The sequence below is a fragment of the Myotis brandtii genome, unplaced genomic scaffold, assembly GCF_000412655.1.
Source record: "Myotis brandtii unplaced genomic scaffold, ASM41265v1 scaffold149, whole genome shotgun sequence".
NCBI lineage: Eukaryota > Metazoa > Chordata > Mammalia > Chiroptera > Vespertilionidae > Myotis > Myotis brandtii.
Window position 1 is genome coordinate 171176 of NW_005355385.1, and position 19225 is coordinate 190400.

Below are 19225 nucleotides of genomic sequence, written 5' to 3' on the forward strand. Positions count from 1 at the left end.
TTTTTTATTCTGGGCCAAGGCCTCTGCTGCTGAAAGCAGGTATCTGGTTTGTTTCGGTTCTATAATCGAAACACTGTATCATCTCCAGCTCTGAGATCCCGGCCGGCTGAAAGCTGGTTTCTGGGGTTTTGTTTAGCTTCTATATTTGTTACAATGTTTCAAATTGCCAGCTCAGAGGCCGGTGAGGCAGGCGGGGAACGTTGGAGTCCTCTTCACTGAAGCATGCAAGCCTCATGTTCGCTTCCAGCTGCCTGGCTGCCGGCCGCCATCTTGGCTGGCAGTTAATTTGCATATCGCCCTGATTAGCCAATGGGAAGGGTAGCGGTTGTACGCTAATTTCCATGTTTCTCTTTTATTAGATAGGATAATAGTAGCAAAAATTTCTCATGTACTTGCATTGGGCTTACATGTGTGTTATGGATTATCTCATTTAATCCTCATAAGAATCCTTGGAGAATATGTATTAATATCTCATTTTAAGCATGAAGGAACTGAATTGTAGACAGGGTAAATAGCTTGCTCAAGGTCAAGGTTTTTTAGTTCCCACATATTATATCAAGTGAAATCATTTGGTATTTGTCTTTTTCTGTCTGACTTATTTCACTTAGTATGGTACCCTAGAGGTGTTGAGGGTGTCCTAGGGAGATGGATGAAAATGATGAAGGGAATAAGTAGTACAAACTTCCAGTTATAAAATAAGTCACAGGGGTGTAATGTACAGTACAAGAAAGATAGTCAGTGGTATTATAATAACTTTGTATGGTGACAGATGGTTACTAGATTTATCACTATGATCACCTCATAAGCTATGTAAATGTTGAATAACTATGTTGTACACCTGAAACTCATATAATATTATATGTCACTATACTTTAATAGAAAGAAAAGAAAGTATTACTTAATTTTTTTTAAGTTTACCATAAGAAGAGGATAAGAACAAGAGGATGAGGGCTTGTAAGTGAATGGCATAATTGCAGAGCAAACAGGGAACAATTGGGGCTAGAATGATATTGAGCCCTGTACATCATGTTAAAGAGGTCAGCCTTTATTTAGTAAACATTGTGTATGTGAAATATTTAGAGGCTTTATCCAGGGAATAACATTGTGAGAGTCATATTTTAGGAATATGAATTTACTTCCCCCCCCCACCTCTACTATTGGTGCAGAATATCAGTTCTCAGAGTATGGGGACCCCTTGTACCCCCTTTAGGGAGTCTGTTATCAAAAGTTATTTTAATACTAATACTAAGATGTCATGTGCTTTTTTCACTCTCCTTTTTTCATGAATAGATAGTGGAATTTTCCATAGGTTATACTCTTATACTCTCTGTTAAACCAAACAGTAAAGAAACTTTAAAAATGTAAAACAATGCTACTCTTCTCACAGAAGCATTCTTTTTATAGTAATTTCAGCTTTTTTTCAGTAATTTTTAAGAGTGTATAGGGACCTTTGACCTAATGGTTGGAGAACTGGTTTAGAGGGTACATTAAGGTGAGGCTAACAGCAGGGAGAAGCTAGAAAGAAAACAGTTTTATTACTGAGTAAGCATTAATCCAGAAGGTATTGTGCATCAAAAGCAATCTGCTTATAGATTGCAAAGAGAGAAAGAAATCTTATTCTTTCTTATGGCCAAGCAAATTCAACCCATTACATACATTTTCTCATGATAAACAGTAACTAATCCCCAAGTGAGAGGACTTGACATCACATTTGTCACACATGGTTCATCCTAAATTCACTGGGTAATTGAAGTCACCAGGTATTAGCTAATTGGCTTTAGCAAAGGAAAAATAAACTATAACTTATGACAAGAGATAATTTTGTAACTTGGAAGGAGGGACCTGCTGAAGTCAGGTACCTACCCTCTCACAGAAACTGAGAAGTAGGGGTGCTGACTTCCTTGATGATTATATTACAAAGAGATGGTTCCCAGGTTCTTGAGAAAAACATATCATAAAGCTGGCAAGAGGCATTTGAGCAAAAGCTTTAAAAAATACTTACATACATTTGAAAGAGATAAAGAATTTACAATGGTAAGTTTTCTAAAATAAATGCTTTAAGGAAAGAGGGGGAAGAGTCATTTTCCTCATTTTCAACAAGGAGAATTATATTTTTGATTTGTATTTATTCTTACAGTAGTGATGGGAGAGAGAAACAGCCTTGCAGATTGGGGGAGGGAGGAGTGAGGAGGCGATTACAGGAGTGCTTTCAGGATAACCGAAGGATGAGAATAGTTTACAGTGGTTGGGGGAGTAGCACTGTCTTCAGGGATGTTATGTTCCATTTGTGGGCTAAAGCTAACATTTATTTAAAAATATAACTAAATATGTTAAGTGTTTTTAAAAACTAAATATAAAATTAATATAGCATTGCATAGTTAATTGTGTGGCATAGGCTACAAGTATTATAGAAATTCAGTAGCATTGGGTCATAAAAACCTTGAGTAGTCAAAGAAGGATTTATGGAAGTGAGTATATTTTAAAGGAGAGATTAAATTTTTGTAATTTATATTTTAAATCTCATCAATCTTAAACATCTCTGTTATCACTCTCTATAATAAGGATAAACTTAGCAATGTAACCAGGATATTCACAGTCCATTAGCCAAAATTCTCCCTTGGTTAGTGTTGATACTTGAATAGATAGTCGCACCATTTCTCCCAGACTTTCTAATTTTCTGTGCTACTTTACAAAAATCACTTCCTTGGGATGAGCAGGTTTTTTCTTTTACGTATATGTTAATAGCTTCAAGTCTTGTTCCAGTTTAGAAGCAACATTTTCTCTCTATGGTACTTTGCAGTTAACCCTGGTGTTTCCTATAGAGACAAAAACGGTTTTTTTGTTTGTTTGTTTGTTTGTTTGTTTTGAGTTAACTTTGTGTATTTGGAGGTTCCTAAGAACACTCTCAGATTTGATATTCACTAGGAGGATTCATAGCACTCAGCATACAGCCATCTTTGTAGCTATGATTCCTTACAGGGAAAGGACACAAAGCAAATCAGCAAAGGGGAAAGGAGTCTGGGGCAAAGCTGGAGGAAACCAAGCACAGTCTTCCAAGGTCCTCTCTCAGTAAAGTCATGTGGGACACACTTCCTTTTCCCAGCAGTAATTGTGACAACACAGTGCCCAAGGTTTGTGTTGGGACTGGACACGTAAGCACCCTCTGCCTGGTATGTACCACAATTTCAGACTCCTAGAGGGAAAGTAGGCATTCAGCACAAACCATGTAGTTTGCAGAAACATTTTAGGCACAGTGAGCCCCTCTTATCATTTAGGGAATTGTGGAAACACTCCTGAAATCTAAGTTCCCGGTACCAGTCAAGTGTCAACATTGCAAGCAGGCCTTTTTTAGGATGACAGCCTCAAGCCTGCTATGTTAACTCTTTCCTGTACATCTTGCTTTTTTTATTTTTAATCCAATTGGTTTGCAGCTACAAACAAGAGTTGACACATCAAGTAACCGCCTTTTAAATGCTTTCCTATTTCACAGGTATGCTCCAGAATCACTGACAGAGAGCAAGTTTTCTGTGGCCTCAGATGTTTGGAGCTTTGGAGTGGTTCTATATGAACTTTTCACCTATATTGAGAAGAGTAAAAGTCCACCAGCGGTCAGTATGTTTTTATTTACTTTCAACTTTTTTTTTAACATCAGAAAAGCTTTTGCCAAACAATAATAGTAAGCTTAAAGCTCATCTAGCCTCTTCTTGCTTATTTGTAATACAACATCCAACAAAATAACCCTAAACTTATTGATTAAATTAACTTGAATTTTTAAAAAGAAGAGGGGTAGAGTACTATCCTATATAATAAAAGCCTAGGGGGCATCGCACAATGTCACAAGATGGTCGCCACAAGATGGCCGGCAGGGGAGGGCAGTTGTGGGGAACCAGGCCTGCAGGGGAGAACAGTTGGGGGTGAGATCAGGCTGGCAGGGGAGGGCAGTTGGGGGCCATTAGGCCAGAGGGGAGGGCAGTTGGGGGTGAGATCGGGCCAGCAGGGGAGGGCAGTTGGGGGTGACCAGGCCTGCAGGGCAGGGCAGTTGGGGGCAATCAGGCCGGCAGGGGAAGGCAGTTGGGGGTGATTGGGCCGGCAGGGGGGGGCAGTGGGTGATCAGACGGGCAGGGGAGGGCAGTTGGGGGCGATCGGGCCAGCAGCAGGGGAGGGTTGGGGGCGATTGGGCTAGAAGGAGAGGGCAGTTGGAGGCGATCATGCTGGCAGGGGAGCAATTAGGCGTCAAGCAGGCCGGCAGGGGAGCAGTTAGGTGGTGATCAGGCTGACAGCCAGAAGTGGTTAGGGGCAATCAGGCAGGAAGGCAGGCAAGTGGTTAGGAGCCAGCAGTCCCGGATTGTGAGAGTTGATGTCCAACTGCCAGTAGTTGGACATCCCCCAAGGCGTCCCAGATTGGAGAGGGTGCAGGCTGGGCTGAGGGGCACCCCCCCCCTCCCGTGCATGAATTTCGTGCAGTGGGCCTCTAGTTTACTATATTCTCTTAATATTATTCTTTTTTAAAAAAAATATATTTTATTGATTTTTTACAGAGAGGAAGGGAGAGGGACAGAGAGTTAGAAACATCGATGAGAGAGAAACATCGATCAGCTGCCTCCTGCACAACTCCTACTGGGGATGTGCCTGCAACCCAGGTACATGCCCTTGACCGGAATCGAACCTGGGACCTTTCAGTCCTCAGGCCGATGCTCTATCCACTGAGCCAAACCGGTTTCGGCTTAATATTATTCTTAATACATCCAATAAACTCATTCATTCTAGGAATTATTGCAAAAGTTAAACTTTTAAAGTAGTTTTTTTCTGATCATTAAAGAATTTTCTTTAATATTGAAAAGTATGAAAAAAATCCTCTCCAATTCAACTACTCAGAGGTAACTATTTTAGTACTGTGGTATGTTTTCTTCCTGACTTCTTTTAAGTTTATATGTAAAAGTAAAACTGTATTAAAATAATTTTTTTATAAAATAAAGGTTATACTATACAGCTTGCTATCTTGTTTTTTTAACTAAGTATTAGAGCATGGATATTTTCCTTTATTAGTAACTATTTACTGAAAATATGGCTTCTAACTTTTGGATAGCATTTCATAATAAGGATGTAATTTCTAAACAATTATTTTCCATTTTCAGTCTTTTATGTAACACCTCAATGAACATAGTGAACATCCTTATACATAAATATTTGTTTCTCTGTGGTTGTCACCTTAGAATAAAAGTTTAATAATAGATGAAAAGTTATGAACTCTTTTAAAGGTTCTTGAGTTTTTCAAAATGCTTTCCAGAAAAGCTATATCAGATTACATTCTCAATAGCAGTGCACAGGGTATGTGCATTTCATCATTTGACAGTATCCACTATTATGTTTTTATGCAGCTTTGCCAAATTAGTAGGAGAGAAGTTGCATCTATTTGATCTGAAATTGTATTTCTCCTATTAGTATGACTGAACACATACCTATTGGGTATTTGGTGTACATATGTGTGTGCATTGTCTCCTTATGTGCTTTGCCCATTTTTATTTTAGTAATTTTTCTTACCGGTTTATAAGAGCTCTCTATATTTCAATAAAGGATGTACTGTAAATATTTTCCTAGCTTACAATTCAGATTTTTATGAATTTTTAACACTTGAACATATTTTTCTCTCCATGTACTTTTACTTAAACATTCATTCTGCACTCTTTTTATTATGCCCTCTTTTACACTCAAGTTTTTATTTCAGCTGAATTGTAATGTAATGTGACATGTTAAAACAATAGCTACCAAAAAATGTAAATATAGTTTTAGTTCACTTGTTTTGGGCCCTTCTCAGGGAATTTGTGTTGAGTATATTACATTTATAGAAATGGCATTATAGAGGTTCCACATATAACAATCCTGTCTGAAGTATTCCTGAAAAGGAAGTTTTAAAATAGTTTGACTTTTTAAAATATTTTTCATTGATTTTTTTAGAGATAGAGGAAGGGAGAGGGATAGAGAGGTAGAAACATTGATGGGAGAGGAATCATCAATCAGTTGCCTCCTGCATGCCCCCTCTGGGGACCACGCCTGCAACCTGGGCATGTGCCCTGACCAGGAAACGAACCAGCAACCTCTTGGTTCCTGGGTTGATGCTCAACCACTGAGTCACACCAACCAAGCAAAATAGTCTGTTTTTAAAATGTTTCAAACATATAAGAAAGCATACATATACAGAATTGTTCCCATTTATTGGAAGAAGTTGAGAAAGATTTCTGCTTCAAATTAAATGTACCCAAAAAATCTCACTGAAATGTGGGTTTATGTTTCAGGAATTCATGCGTATGATTGGCAACGACAAACAAGGACAGATGATTGTGTTTCATTTGATAGAACTCTTGAAGAATAATGGAAGATTACCAAGACCAGATGGATGCCCAGATGAGGTCACAAATTTATTTATTTTTTTTATCCATAGTAATCATACAATTTCTTGCTCTTTTAGAACAAGGACTTCAGGTCACTTGATCAAATTTAATTGATGAGCTTTTAAATAAATAGCATCCTATATAATAATCCTATATAATAAAAGGGTAATATGCAAATAGACCAAACGGCAGAAAAACTGAACAACCAATCAAAGAGTAATATGCTAATGATATGCTAAGGTTGCTCAACTGTTCGCTATGACATGCACTGACCACCAGGGGGCAGACGCTTTGACCGGTAGGTTAGCTTGCTGCTAGGGTCTGGCCGATTGGGACTGAGCAAGATGGGCCAAACATGCCCTGGAGCCCTCCTGCAGTCCCTCCCCAGCCTGATCGTGCACCGGTGGGGTCCCTCAGCCTGGCCTATGCCCTCTTGCAATCTGGAACCCCATGGGGGATGTCGGAGAGCTGGTTTCAGCCCGATCCCGCAGGCCACTCTCCTTGGGAGGACACCAGACGCAGGGCTCATGGCTGGCAAGTGCTGCTGCAGCAGCATGAGCCTCTCCCGATTGGGACTGATTGGGCGCGAGCCTGCGGCAGGCACAGAGGGGCCGGGATGAGCACGAGCCGCAGGTAGGAGCTGCAGGCGGCGTTGGACTGCGGGTTTCGGCCCAACCCCTGCAGGCCACCCAGAGGGACCCCACCTATGCACGAATTCGTGCACCGGGTCTCTAGTCCTATATAATAAAGAGGTAATATGCAAATTAACCCTCACACCCTTACAAGATGGCTGCCTACAACCAGGCCGGCAGGGGGGTTAATGAGGGACGACCAAATGACTGAACAGCAGGCTGCGTGGGGTGACCAGGCCAGCAGGGGGGTTAGTGAGGGACAACCAAACGACTGAACAGCAGGCTGCGTGGGGCAACCAGGCCGGCAGGGGGGCAGTTGGGGGTGACCAGGCCGGCAGGAGGGGCAGTAAGGGGTGACCAGGCCAGCAGAGGGGGGCAGTTGGGAGTGACCTGGTCAGCAGCAAGGGGCAGTTAGGGGCGACCAGGCCAGCAAAGGGGGTAGGGGCGATCAGGCCAGCACGCAGAGGCAATGAGGGGCAACCAGGCCGGCAGGGGGTGGGCAGTTAGGGGCAACCAGGCAGGCAGGCAGGTTAGCGATTAGGAGCCAGAGGTCCAGAATTGTGAGAGGGATGTCGGACTGCCAGTTTAGGCCTGATCCCCGGGATTAGGCCTAAACCGGCAGTCGGACACCAGTTTAGGCCCGATCCCTGGAATCAGGCCTAAACCGGCAGTCGGACATCCCCCAAGGGGTCCAAGATTGGAGAGGGTGCAGGCTGGGCTGAGGGGACCCCCACATCGTGCATGAATTTCGTGCACCGGGCCTCTAGTAATCATATAACTGTGGATCTAGGCACAGATACCTATATGGAAGAATTAAGTGGGAGTTCTGAATACATGTCTTCTGCCAATTAAAAAAATAGCACTTTGTGTTCACTGTAATTCTGGTTTATTTTCTCTTTTACAGATCTATGTGATCATGACAGAATGCTGGAATAATAATGTAAATCAGCGTCCGTCTTTCAGAAACCTAGCTCTTCGAGTTGATCAAATAAGGGACAACATAGCTGGATGAACGAAATGAACTTCACTCTGAGACCAAAATAAAGTTAGAGAACAAAGTTTTGTATTTCACATTGCTGTGGACTATTACTACATATATCATTGTTATGTATATCATGATGCTAGCCACAAAGATGTGAAAATATCTGCTCAAAACTTTCAAAGAACAGTGGGGCCTTGACTTACGAGTTTAATTCGTTCCGTGATGGAGCTCATAACTCAAATTACTCGTATGTCAAATCACTGTGACGTTCGCTGCGCCAACTAGCGGTGGGGTATCTGAAGCTGGCTCGTAACCCGAATTTTAGCTCGCAACTCAAAGCAAAAAATCGGCCGAGAGACGGCTTGTATCTCAAAAAACTCGTTAGTCGGGACACTCGTAAGTCAAGGCCCCACTGTATAGTGAGTTTTTCTTTATGGGGACACCAGTAAAAGAAATTGATGAAAAGTTCTTAGTAAAGAATTTTGTAAAAAGTTTCATGAACTTAGTCAATTAACATCACTTTTCTTTGGCAAAAGAAAAAAAATAGATGTTTTTTAACTCAGAATTTTGAGAGATGAAAAAATTGTAATATAAATTTTACAATGTTAAAGAAGCACAGAATACATATGTACAGTTTTTACCACAGTGAATGTGTAATACCTTGGCATCTTGTGTGATCTTTTACACAAGGGCTGGTTCATTAATGGTGTTTTCTAATTTTTCCATAGTTGATCTAAAATAACTTCACTATACAAACAAATTAAGATGCTCAAATAATTGAGTAAGCACTTTTGTGTTCTTGTTCATCTATATCACTGGCCAGCAATATAAGCAGGTGTACACTTTTTGCTTATCATTCTATGTACTGTAAATATTTTTCAAAGAAAAGGGAACAAATGTTTAGTTTTATTTGTATAGGGATTTCCCTAACTATAAAGAATACATTTTGAAATGGAACAAGTTTACAAAGCTGTAACACAATCTATTTTCTTATTTGTCTCCCTTGTATCTATTTGTGATGAGTATGTTGTTATTTTTTTTAAATAGATCTCTAAATTTTTCTAAGACTGGTAAATAGTTTTCTTTTAAAATTTTGAGATTACGAATGCAGGATTATTGTCATCCCTTGAGCTATTGGCTGTCAGTATGATTCTTCAATCCTTGGGACCTATCATCATGCATTAAATTTAACCTATTAAGATTCATAGTATGGGTTAGGGATTTTTTTTAAGACTTTATTTTAGGGGTTTCAGAAATCTCTTGTAGTCTAAAAATAAATTTTCTCTTAGAAAATTTAGAAAGTCTTATATTCAAAGGAGAAATGAGAGGAAATTGGTAAAAAAGTATGCTTGTTATTTTATTCCAGAGTGCCAGTAGAAAATTCATAATATTCCTCCAAGAAAAATGAGAGTATACTTATTTTCAGTGAAGTATAATGGGTTGTTCATTGTCATCATTTGTTTTAGTGCTACTCTATTTTGTACACCGTACATAATATGAGGCGGTATTTATTGTTATTTATAAAAAGTTTAAAATACTTAGTATTTGGGTTAAGAAGAAAATAATTTCTTACTCTAGTTTCAGTGGTATGTGCTATTTTTTTAAACAGACTTTTAATTATTTTTCTGATTATTTTTTGGAGCTAGTTTTAAAGTGCAAATTCTGTAAGAAAAAATTCTTCACATGTAAAGTTTGAGATTCTTTTGGTTAGAAGGAAGGAAAGAGGAGAAATTCTTTTTACATGATCTTTGAAATATTTTAGTGGTTGCCGAATGGAAAAAAATCATTTAAAATTTTAAAAGGTTTCTAGTAGATATTTTGATGAAAGTTGAATATAATTTTTATTTAATTTGTAAAGACTCTTCAAGATCTGTAAATACAGTGCAATTAAAGATCTCCATTTTCCTACTTTCCAAGTCAAAAGTATGATGATGTGCTTGATTTCAGATTTTTGTATTAAAACTTAAGTTCTGAAAGGTAGAATTTTAAAGGTCTAAAACATTTTGTTTGTTTTTATTTATTTTATTATTATTATTATTTTCTATTGATTTCAGAGAGGAAGGGAGAGGGAGAGGGAGAGGGAGAGAGAGATGGAAGATCAATGAGAGAGAATCATTGATCGGCTGCCTCCTGCATGTCCCCTACTGGGGATCGAGTCCGCAATCCTGGGCATGTGCCCCTGACTGGAATCGAACCCAGGATGCTTCAGTCCACAGGACGGTGCTCTATCTACTGAGCCAAACCAGAGAGGGCCATTTTGTTTGTTTTTAAAAACAAGGATGTTAACTAAATTTTTTAAACGTTTTTAATGTTTCAGTTTTTAGTTGTAGAGAAGAAATACTTTATAAGCATTTTTAAGTATTTAGAGTTGATGACTACTTTATTGTAAAATGTTAAGTTTTCAAGAGAATTATTATTCATTAAGGATTAGTAGTGTTTTAAATTTTGATTTTGACTATACATGAAAAGAAATTGAACCTGTAGCTGTTTAGTTGTTTCTGCACAAGAAATAGGTAATTACTGTTCTAGTTAATGCCAAAATGTTTCTTCAAGTTAATATTCTTCAGAAATGAGGATAAAGATTTTTTTAGAATTCTGTAATTCTGTAAATATTCTGGTATAGTAAATTATACAGTCTTTATATAAATAATTCCTTATATCCATGGCTACCTGCTTTGGGAAACAGTCACTTTTTTATGTTATTTATACATGTGCTGCCAGTACACTGTAATTTGCTGTGAAGGAGTGCTTTCTTACAACCCAAGACTTCTGCTATAAAGTCAAGTGAAACTTTTGTCACAACTATAACTTCTAATATTTCAATTTTATTTAAACAATTTTATTATGGAGTAGACATTAGAAAATACCCATAGTTCTATACCTGGGAGCCATTCTCCATGGGGTGGTGTTATATGGCCAGTTTATGAAGATGTGTTATTTTTTTCATTGTGCCTTTAGCATGTTCCCCAAAATTGAAATATTGATGTAATAAATATTCAGAAGTTATTTTCTTTTTTATTGTCTTTTAAATACCCCCACCAAGGAAGTGGGGGTATACACATTGGTTTAGGGATGTGCAGAGAAAGCCTTTTATAACAGTAAACTTACCTTTAGATTTTTTTTAAAAGAAATGCTTCCTAAGATTATGCTGCATGCTCTTATGAACATTACTGTATCCACTGTAGTTCTGGTATTTAAATGATTTCTAATGAAAGTTTCTCTAGTTTTCCAGTATTACTTACTAAAGCTCTTTCACTTTGCTATCCCATATAATAAAACCCTAATATGCAAATCAACTGAACGGCGGAACAACCTGTCGATATGACCAGCACTGACCACCAGGGGGCAGACGCTCAATGCAGGAGCTGCCCCCTGGTGGTCAGTGCGCTCCCACAGGGGGAGTGCCGCTCAGCCAGAAGCTGGGCTCCCAGCTGGCGAGCACAGCGGCAGTATCAAGAGCCTCTCCCGCCTCCACTGCAGGTGGGTGGTAAGGAGCAAGGGGTCCCAGACTGCGAGAGGGCGCAGGCCGGGCTGAGGGACAACCCCCCCCCCCCCGGGCATGAATTTCGTGCACCAGGCCTCTAGTATCAGAATAAATAATAATAAGAAGAATAAGGATGCCAGCAGGATTACCCAAGCAAAAGACTAGATCATATGAGATAAGCTTCATTTTATTTAAGAAAAACATCTGAGTATGAATATCAGAAATTTTATGTTTTCTCCCAGGTTTGGGTTGGTTGTAATTAATTTCAAGGTAACTAGATGCTAAGTGTTTCATGATGCTTATAGTAACATTAGAGAGATTTCAGAATGACACTGAGAGAAGAGAATTTAAAAATTTTCACATTAGTCAAATTTATAGTCAAGCCTTTAACTTTTCATATGAATCAAATTTCATATGAGTAAAATGTGCATTATATACCTAATTATTAAAATATTTAATGTTTTTACTTTCTTGCAATATGTCGTTTTTTTAGGTTAAGAAATTAATTTATATCGTGCTTCTGCCAGATAGCATTGCTTAATTGGTGCAGGCCCTAAATATGGTTTATTCTTTTTCAGTCTTACAAATGTATAAAGAAAAGCCTTGTCTCCAGTGAAGCACCAATCTTTATTAATACGGTTTTAAAACTTGTTAATGATTTGCTTTGTGTGTTGGTCTCAGCCTATCAGTAACTAACGTTGTGCTTAGACTGGTCCCATGGTTCTTATTATGATTGCCATTTAGCAATAACCATCATTGTTGGGATGGAAGGATGGGAGAGGGAGAGGGGTGGGAGAAAGAGGAGCGAGGCAGAGAGGGAACATGCATTGGCCTGAGGCTTTCAAGTGTTGGGGCTCGAGCTTTCATGGGCTCATGGGCCCACTCTAAAACATAAGAGCAGGAATTTAAAGCATGGGAAGAAAAGAAAACAAGTGGCCCAAATGCTTATTTATTGAAATTAACCAAGATCTTTAAAGCAAAAGAGCCTTGGTGGAGACAGGACCCTGGTTCTTCTAGTACTGTGGCTGCAGTGTGTTTATTGGAGATAATCTTCTTTGAAGTGGATGTCTCAGCAAGCAAAGCTTGAGTCATACATTTAAAAGGAGAAAACTCAACTGTCAGGACTTATACTATATAAACAATCCATTATAAGGTCTTTCTATGCATAGCAATTGTTTAACATCTTATTTTTGAACATAACTATAACGAATTTATAAAACGAGAGGGTTAAAAGATCTCAGAATCCTTGTTCCAATTGTCCATATTCTTAGGTTTGTGAATGGTTTTGTTTTTAATAACTGTAGTAGGAAGCACTCCTATAAATGATATTTATCAGGGTCAAGTAAGTCAGCTTTGAGTAGTGTGAATAGACAGAAACATAGATTTTAGATCTGACTTGATAAATAACATTAATAGTGCAGAATGGTAAGGAAAAGATTGTGTTCAAACAGACAAGCAAACAAAAGAACTTTCACAGCCCAAAGCTTTAAGGGTTTATTGAACCATATGCAGCTAGCCAGAAAAGGACCAGATCCTGGGGCAGAAGTCTAGACCACATCAGCAGAACTACATAGAAAAGATACACATGTCTGCCATTATGGCGTTGACGGGCACTTTTATACATTATGTTTTGAAGAAGAAAGATGTTTTGGAAGAATTTACGTTGGTTACAGATAACAGGTGTGGGAAAAGGTGATGTAGAGGCAGTTTTATGGTAGGTGCCCAGTTGGTAGGAAGAAATATTTACTACTTTTTGATTGATTACGGGCAACAGTTCTGAAAGTTCATGCATATATACAGGATGTGGTGGTGTCTAGTGGTTGGCTAATAAACTCCTGAAGGTTGATTTAAAGTTCCAACATGCATTCAGGAGTGTGAGTAGACTTTTGTTAGTTGGCCACAACTGTGTTAACTTAAAAAGGGACCTGGACAATGTGGTTCTGTTGGAGTGTCGTCCCTGCACCAAAAGAAGGCTGTGGGTTTGATTCCCAGTTGGGGTACATATTTAGGTTACAGGTTCGATTCCCACTCGGGTGTGTGGGAAGCAGCCGATCCATGTTTCTTGCATCAATGTTTCTCTCTCTCTCTCTCTCTCTCTCTCTCTCTCTCTCTCTCAATTAAATTAAAAGTAAAAAGCCTTTCAAAGTGAGAGGTAACAAGTATTTCTTTAAAATCAGTAAAAATGAGCATTTGGGATGCACTGATTCAGGTAGAAGCCCAAATAGTGTTTCAGTTAGGAGACAAAGCAGTGAGTATTCATGAGAAGGAGGACGATTACATTAATAGAAGGAAGGCGTTTCTACTGGTGCAGATAATGATATTAATTTTAAACTGTTTTAAATTTAATTTGGAGTTTGGTGGTCAGTCCATTAGTCATAAGAACTGCTTTCTTGTTATCTTTGTAAAGAATTCTTTGGGACACAATGTTTGCCTAATCCCAGTCTAAAGGTTCTTTTGCCCTATTTTATCATTCCAAAGATTTGAGGCAGTTTTTCTGGCAGAGCAGCTCCATATTAAAGTGGCTCTGTTTATATTATCGTTTACATTTTCCCGCTTTTCAAGATTTTTTTCTTGAAAGCATTGCTGATCAATTATTGGAAAGCAGTACTGATCAGTTATGAATGCATCCTTCATCCTCCATTGTCAGGTGGCTCATTTTGTTGTCATCCCATTGTTAGTCCCTCACAGCTGGGGAGGCTCATTCCTGGCATATTATATAGGAGGGAAAGTGGTTTTTTAGCAGCCTTCGGCCACATTTGAGCAACAAGAGTGCCAGGATAGAAAAGGCTTTTAGCGTCATGTTTTTTTTAGATATCTTCTATGGTTTCTTCAGATTTTTCATATTAAGTCTCATAGGCCTTAATGATCATCTTAAAATGTTGAGCAACTAGTATTATTAGAGTGGTGTCTTTATAACACTAAGCTATGCAAAACAAAGATGACAGCAAAGATTTTTATAATAACAAAATGCCAAGTTCATTTTAAAAAATAGATCTGTTCCAGAAGGCTATATCTGAAGATATTAAAGAACCATGAGGTGTAAGTAAGCACTATGCAGCACCTACTTGAGTGTTTATATTATTGTTTACAGCTGTTAGCGTAGGTAGCTAGATATTAAGGAAGCAAAGGGAAGCAGACATTATTAAGCATGATCAAATGGGAAGCATGACCCAGCTTACTTCACCAGGAAGTTGTAGCTTCACACCACCACCACCCACCCTCAGGGAACCACCGGTCTGTTCCCCACAGATCACTGGAGGAAGAGATAAAACACTAAAGAGGGAGGTAAGCACATGTGCAGTCGAAGTCCAAATGGCCCAGGGGAAGGCGCTTCTATGAGGCATGCATAGTAGGAGCCAAAATAGCAACCATAGCCTGCCAATCTAACCTGGGGAAAGAAAGAAAGGATTGGTTGGGAGGTGGACCCATCAGAAGCTCGAGAAAGTTTGGGAAGTTGATTGGTTATTTCAGAAAAGCTCCTGGTCCAAGACTGAGATAATATAACCCCAGGGAGCAGAGTTCTTTCTCTCAGTGACCTGCGCTGGCCCCATTTGTTACTCCCCGTAGTAACCATGTGGGTTTAGCAGTCCCACCTGGGGCCTGTAGCAAACTGCATGGGCTCCAAAGGACTAAGCTTTAATATGAAACAGAACTCTGGACACTGGCCTTTGTTTTGGCCTTGATGAAGACAAATTTGGACTTTTCCCATGGCAGGAGGAACGGAGATGGGACATTGGAAACCCAGGGGCAGCCTTCTATTTCCACCCAAATAAATTTTACCACCAGCCTTTCAGGAGACCCATTTATTTCCAAAACTATTACAGAGGAAGAAATTTCCAAAAGTTGATAGAACTGTAAAGAACCGTCTATTGCCCAGCCGGCATGGCTCAGTGGTTGAACGTTGACCTATGAACCAGGAGGTCATGGTTCGATTCCCAGTCAGGACACACATTATTCAATAAAAGTATAAGGAGATATCTCAAGTACAGAGGTCAGAGGAACACAATTACTTTTTCTTGCTTTCCTAGATAATATAGTAATTCACTTAGAGACGCTTGTTTTAAATATTGATGTCATCTCAGACATGATATGTGTGTGTGGTGTGTGTGTGAATTTACAAAAACATTACAATTCTGGGTTGTCTGAAGTGATTAAAATAAGCTAAGCTAGTATTTCCAAAATAGTGTTTAAAAAATTACCAGGTCTTTGAACTCTCATTACTTGAATAAAGAATTCTGTAGTTAAATAAATCTGAGAACCTTGGGTGAATGTACTATATCCCTTCTTAGACATTCAGAATTACTATTAATATACTCCAGTTCTAGCATTCTCCCATCCTTATCAAGGAGCTGCTAAGAGACCATAGGGGGAGAGGTGAAATGTTTTAAGTAAGTTGAAAGGGCACTTTTTCTTGTGTATATATTTTTGTATATAAATAGAAAAGAATTTGAGGGAACATGGACTTTGATCTTTAAACTATGTTATGCTGTATATTTTGCATTGTTTTCTTACCTTTTATTTTTTTAATATATCTTATTGATATTTTACAGAGAGGAAGGGAGAGGGATAGAGAGTTAGAAACATCGATGAGAGAGAAACATCAATCAGCTGCCTCCTGCACACTCCCTACTGGGTGTGTGCCTGCAACCAAGGTACATGGCCTTGACCAGAATCGAACCTGGGACCCTTGAGTCCGCAGGCCGACGCTCTATCCACTGAGCCAAACCGGTTAGGGCTATTTAACCTTTTAACAAATCTTTTTTGAGAGCCTACAGTGAACAAGGCACTATGCTAAGTACTGTTAGTAAACAAAAATGTTTAGATCCTCAAGGGATTTTTAGTTGAGAAGGGAGTAGGATATATCTTTAGAAAGCATTACAAAGATAACTTGCAAATATCTAGGGAAAAAAACAACATGAAGAAGTAGCACATCTCTAAAAGGAAGTTACTTCTGATGAATTGGCAGTAGAGGAAATCAGTGGTAGGTAAAACTGAAGCAGTATCAGTTATGCATATAATATAGCAAATATGTACTTAATATATTGGAATCAGGTAAATAACCTTGGAAGTGTAAACCTAGAACCAAGGTTGCAAAATTATTTTCTATGATGGTGAATGACTCAGAGAATTATGCCAAGTACAGCCATACATAACTATTATTTACAGCTGTCAGTTCAGAACTTGTAGGCAGAACACATTGTATTTTTCTCCACAAAATAGCCTCCCTTCCTAATGTACTTAGTCATCATAATGACACCATAATTCTCTTGTCATCATAGATGAGAATCCTTGAATAAAACCATTTGATTCTTGTTTTTATTTCTTGTACTCTTTCCAATCTTCCTCCTCACTGCATCAATCTCATTTTTTGCACTCCCTTATAATTTCATGTCTGTTCTATTGTAATAACCTAATTACTCTTTCTACATTTTCACATTAGTCCTACACATCATTGTCAGGCCATTATTCCCATAGTATAGTACAGTTTTAACCATGTCACTCTTCTGCTCAAAAGCTTTTCAACTCACCCCATTTCCTGCAGAATAAAGTTCAACACTCCAGAGTGTCACCGAGGCAGAGCCAGATTTCAACATCAAAAGAGTCTGGGTTAGGGCCTGCTGTGTTGATTGAACAACAGGAAGAAAGTACTTTTTAAAGATACCATCATTTGACTAACTTTTCCACCTGTCTCCTTGTATTCCTTTCATATGCCTTTAACTAGCATCCTTTTATTATATTAACAACTGTTATGCCAATATATTTTAAGTTATTGAAAAAGTACCACTTTTCAAGAGAATTATGCTTAGGAGGGTTAACTTCGTCTGCTCCCCTTTGTAAATGAGGATTCTGTCATTTGAAGACCTTCAAAACATGTCCCAAACTGCTTTCCCTAGATTTTTCTCCCACTATTCATCAATAATAACTTTCCAATCCAGCTAGACTAGTTTACTCACCATTTTCTGAAAGTATCTTGTAGCTTGGAACTAGAGAGGTGGCGATAGAAATGGAAAGAAGTAGAAAAGTATGCTACTGATAAATTGGATGGGAGGGATTAGAAAAAAGAAACAAATCAAGCATGTCTCTTAGGTTTTGGTTTGAGCAAATACCATCCATCTAGTTGCTGTGAGGGAGGTGGGGGGTTTAGAAGAATTCCATCTTGAACATGTTAAATTTGAGATGCCTATTGGATATCCAAGTAGAAATGTCCATAGGTAGTCATTTAAAATAATGGATATAGTTAAGGTAATATAAGAAAGTGTTGTTAGAAAAAGGAAGCAAGTAAAGGATCAGAACCTGAGACAATCGATTAAGGATGAGGAAGCAAAGAATGGTCAGTGAAGTGAGAGAGTGTGGTTTCATGAAAGCAAGAGAACAATGTGCTTTAAGTAGAAGAAAGTGGTCAACTCTGTTGAATGTATTTACTGAAGGACCAAGTAATAGGAGCACTGTGAACTGATGGGTAAGTTCAAGGGATAAGCTTCCAGACTCTATCCGGTTGAAGAAGTTATGAGATTGGTAAAGAAGTGGAGACAGTAAATGTAGACAACTGTTTTGAGAAGTTTTGCCCTGAAGGAAAGCAGGAGAATAAGGTGAAACTTCATGTGGGTGTGAAGTTTTTTAGTTGGGAGATCTTAAACCACTTTTATATGGAGATGCTTGAGTCATAGAGAAAGAGAGTGACTGATGATATTGGGGAGAGAATTATAAAAGGAGTGAAATTTTGAATGCAATCCAGAGCACAAGAGAAAAATATCTCTTTAATAGATCACGGACACTTTTACAACTAGGGGGAAGATGGTAAAATGGAGTAAATACAGGTAGGTTTATAGATTTGGTGGTAGAAGCATGAGAGCATTTTTCTCTGATTAACTCTACTTTCTCACTGAAATTTGAAGTCAAATTGCCATCTAAGAATGGTAATCTGATGGTATGCCTATGTCTGATTTGATTATTCTTTCCTTAAAGATTAAGCTGAAGCGTCTGCTTCTGGCCATATGGAGTAACTTGAACCAGGTTTGCCCTTTCTCTGTAAGGAAGTGGAGAACGAAACAAAACACCTAAATTCAGATATTGGATAACAGACATAACTGTGCTTCCCCAAGAGAAGGGAAACAAATGAGGTGAGTCTTATAATGGTTCCAATAGAAGCTATCTGAACTGAAGCATGAAGAGAAAACACAAGCAAACAACCAGACTATCACTGACCTGGGGGATACTATCAGGCAGTATAATCTGTGTAATGGAGCTCCAGAATAAACAGGAGAATTTAAAATTTTGAAGAAAGAGTGAAATTTTTCTAAATTCCAAATAATAAACACACAAATTCAAGAAGATTGTGAGCCCTAAGTAGAAGGAACACAATACAGTCACACCAAGGTGCATTAAAAACTATTAACTTGGAATTATATAAAATATCCAAAATAAAAATACCCTTCAAAGTAAAGACTTTTATATAAAATACTAGTGGCCCAGTGCATGAATTTCGTGCATGGGGTGGGGGGTCCCTTAGCCCAGCCTGCACTCTCTCCAATCAGACATCCCTCTCGCAATCTGGGACTGCTGGCTCCTAACCGCTCACCTGCCTGCCTGCCTGATCGTCCCTAACTGCCTCTGCCTGCCTGCCTGATCGCCCCTAACTTCTCTGCCTGCCTGCCTGATCACCCCTAACTGCCTCTGCTTACCTGCCTGGTTGCCCCTAACCTCTCTGCCTGCCTGCCTGATCGCCCCTAACTGTCTC

At 38.9% G+C, this 19225-nt stretch overlaps 1 protein-coding gene across 4 annotated transcripts in view; it reads left to right on the forward strand.

Annotated features, from left to right (window-relative positions):
- JAK2 (Janus kinase 2) overlaps positions 1-18608 on the forward strand; it is a 114951-nt gene extending 96343 nt beyond the window's left edge. For 3 of the 4 annotated variants that reach the window (XM_014535679.1, XM_005861327.2, XM_014535680.1), the window contains 3 exons: positions 3491-3608; positions 6294-6407; positions 7926-8092. In XM_014535679.1, the coding sequence (XP_014391165.1) occupies positions 3491-3608; positions 6294-6407; positions 7926-8033 (340 nt within the window). In that variant the 3' untranslated portion in view covers positions 8034-8092. Of the gene's footprint in view, positions 1-3490; positions 3609-6293; positions 6408-7925; positions 8093-18453 lie in introns of those variants that run through there. The other variant, XM_014535678.1, reaches the window with a different exon arrangement.
- The last annotated feature ends 617 nt before the right edge of the window (positions 18609-19225 follow it).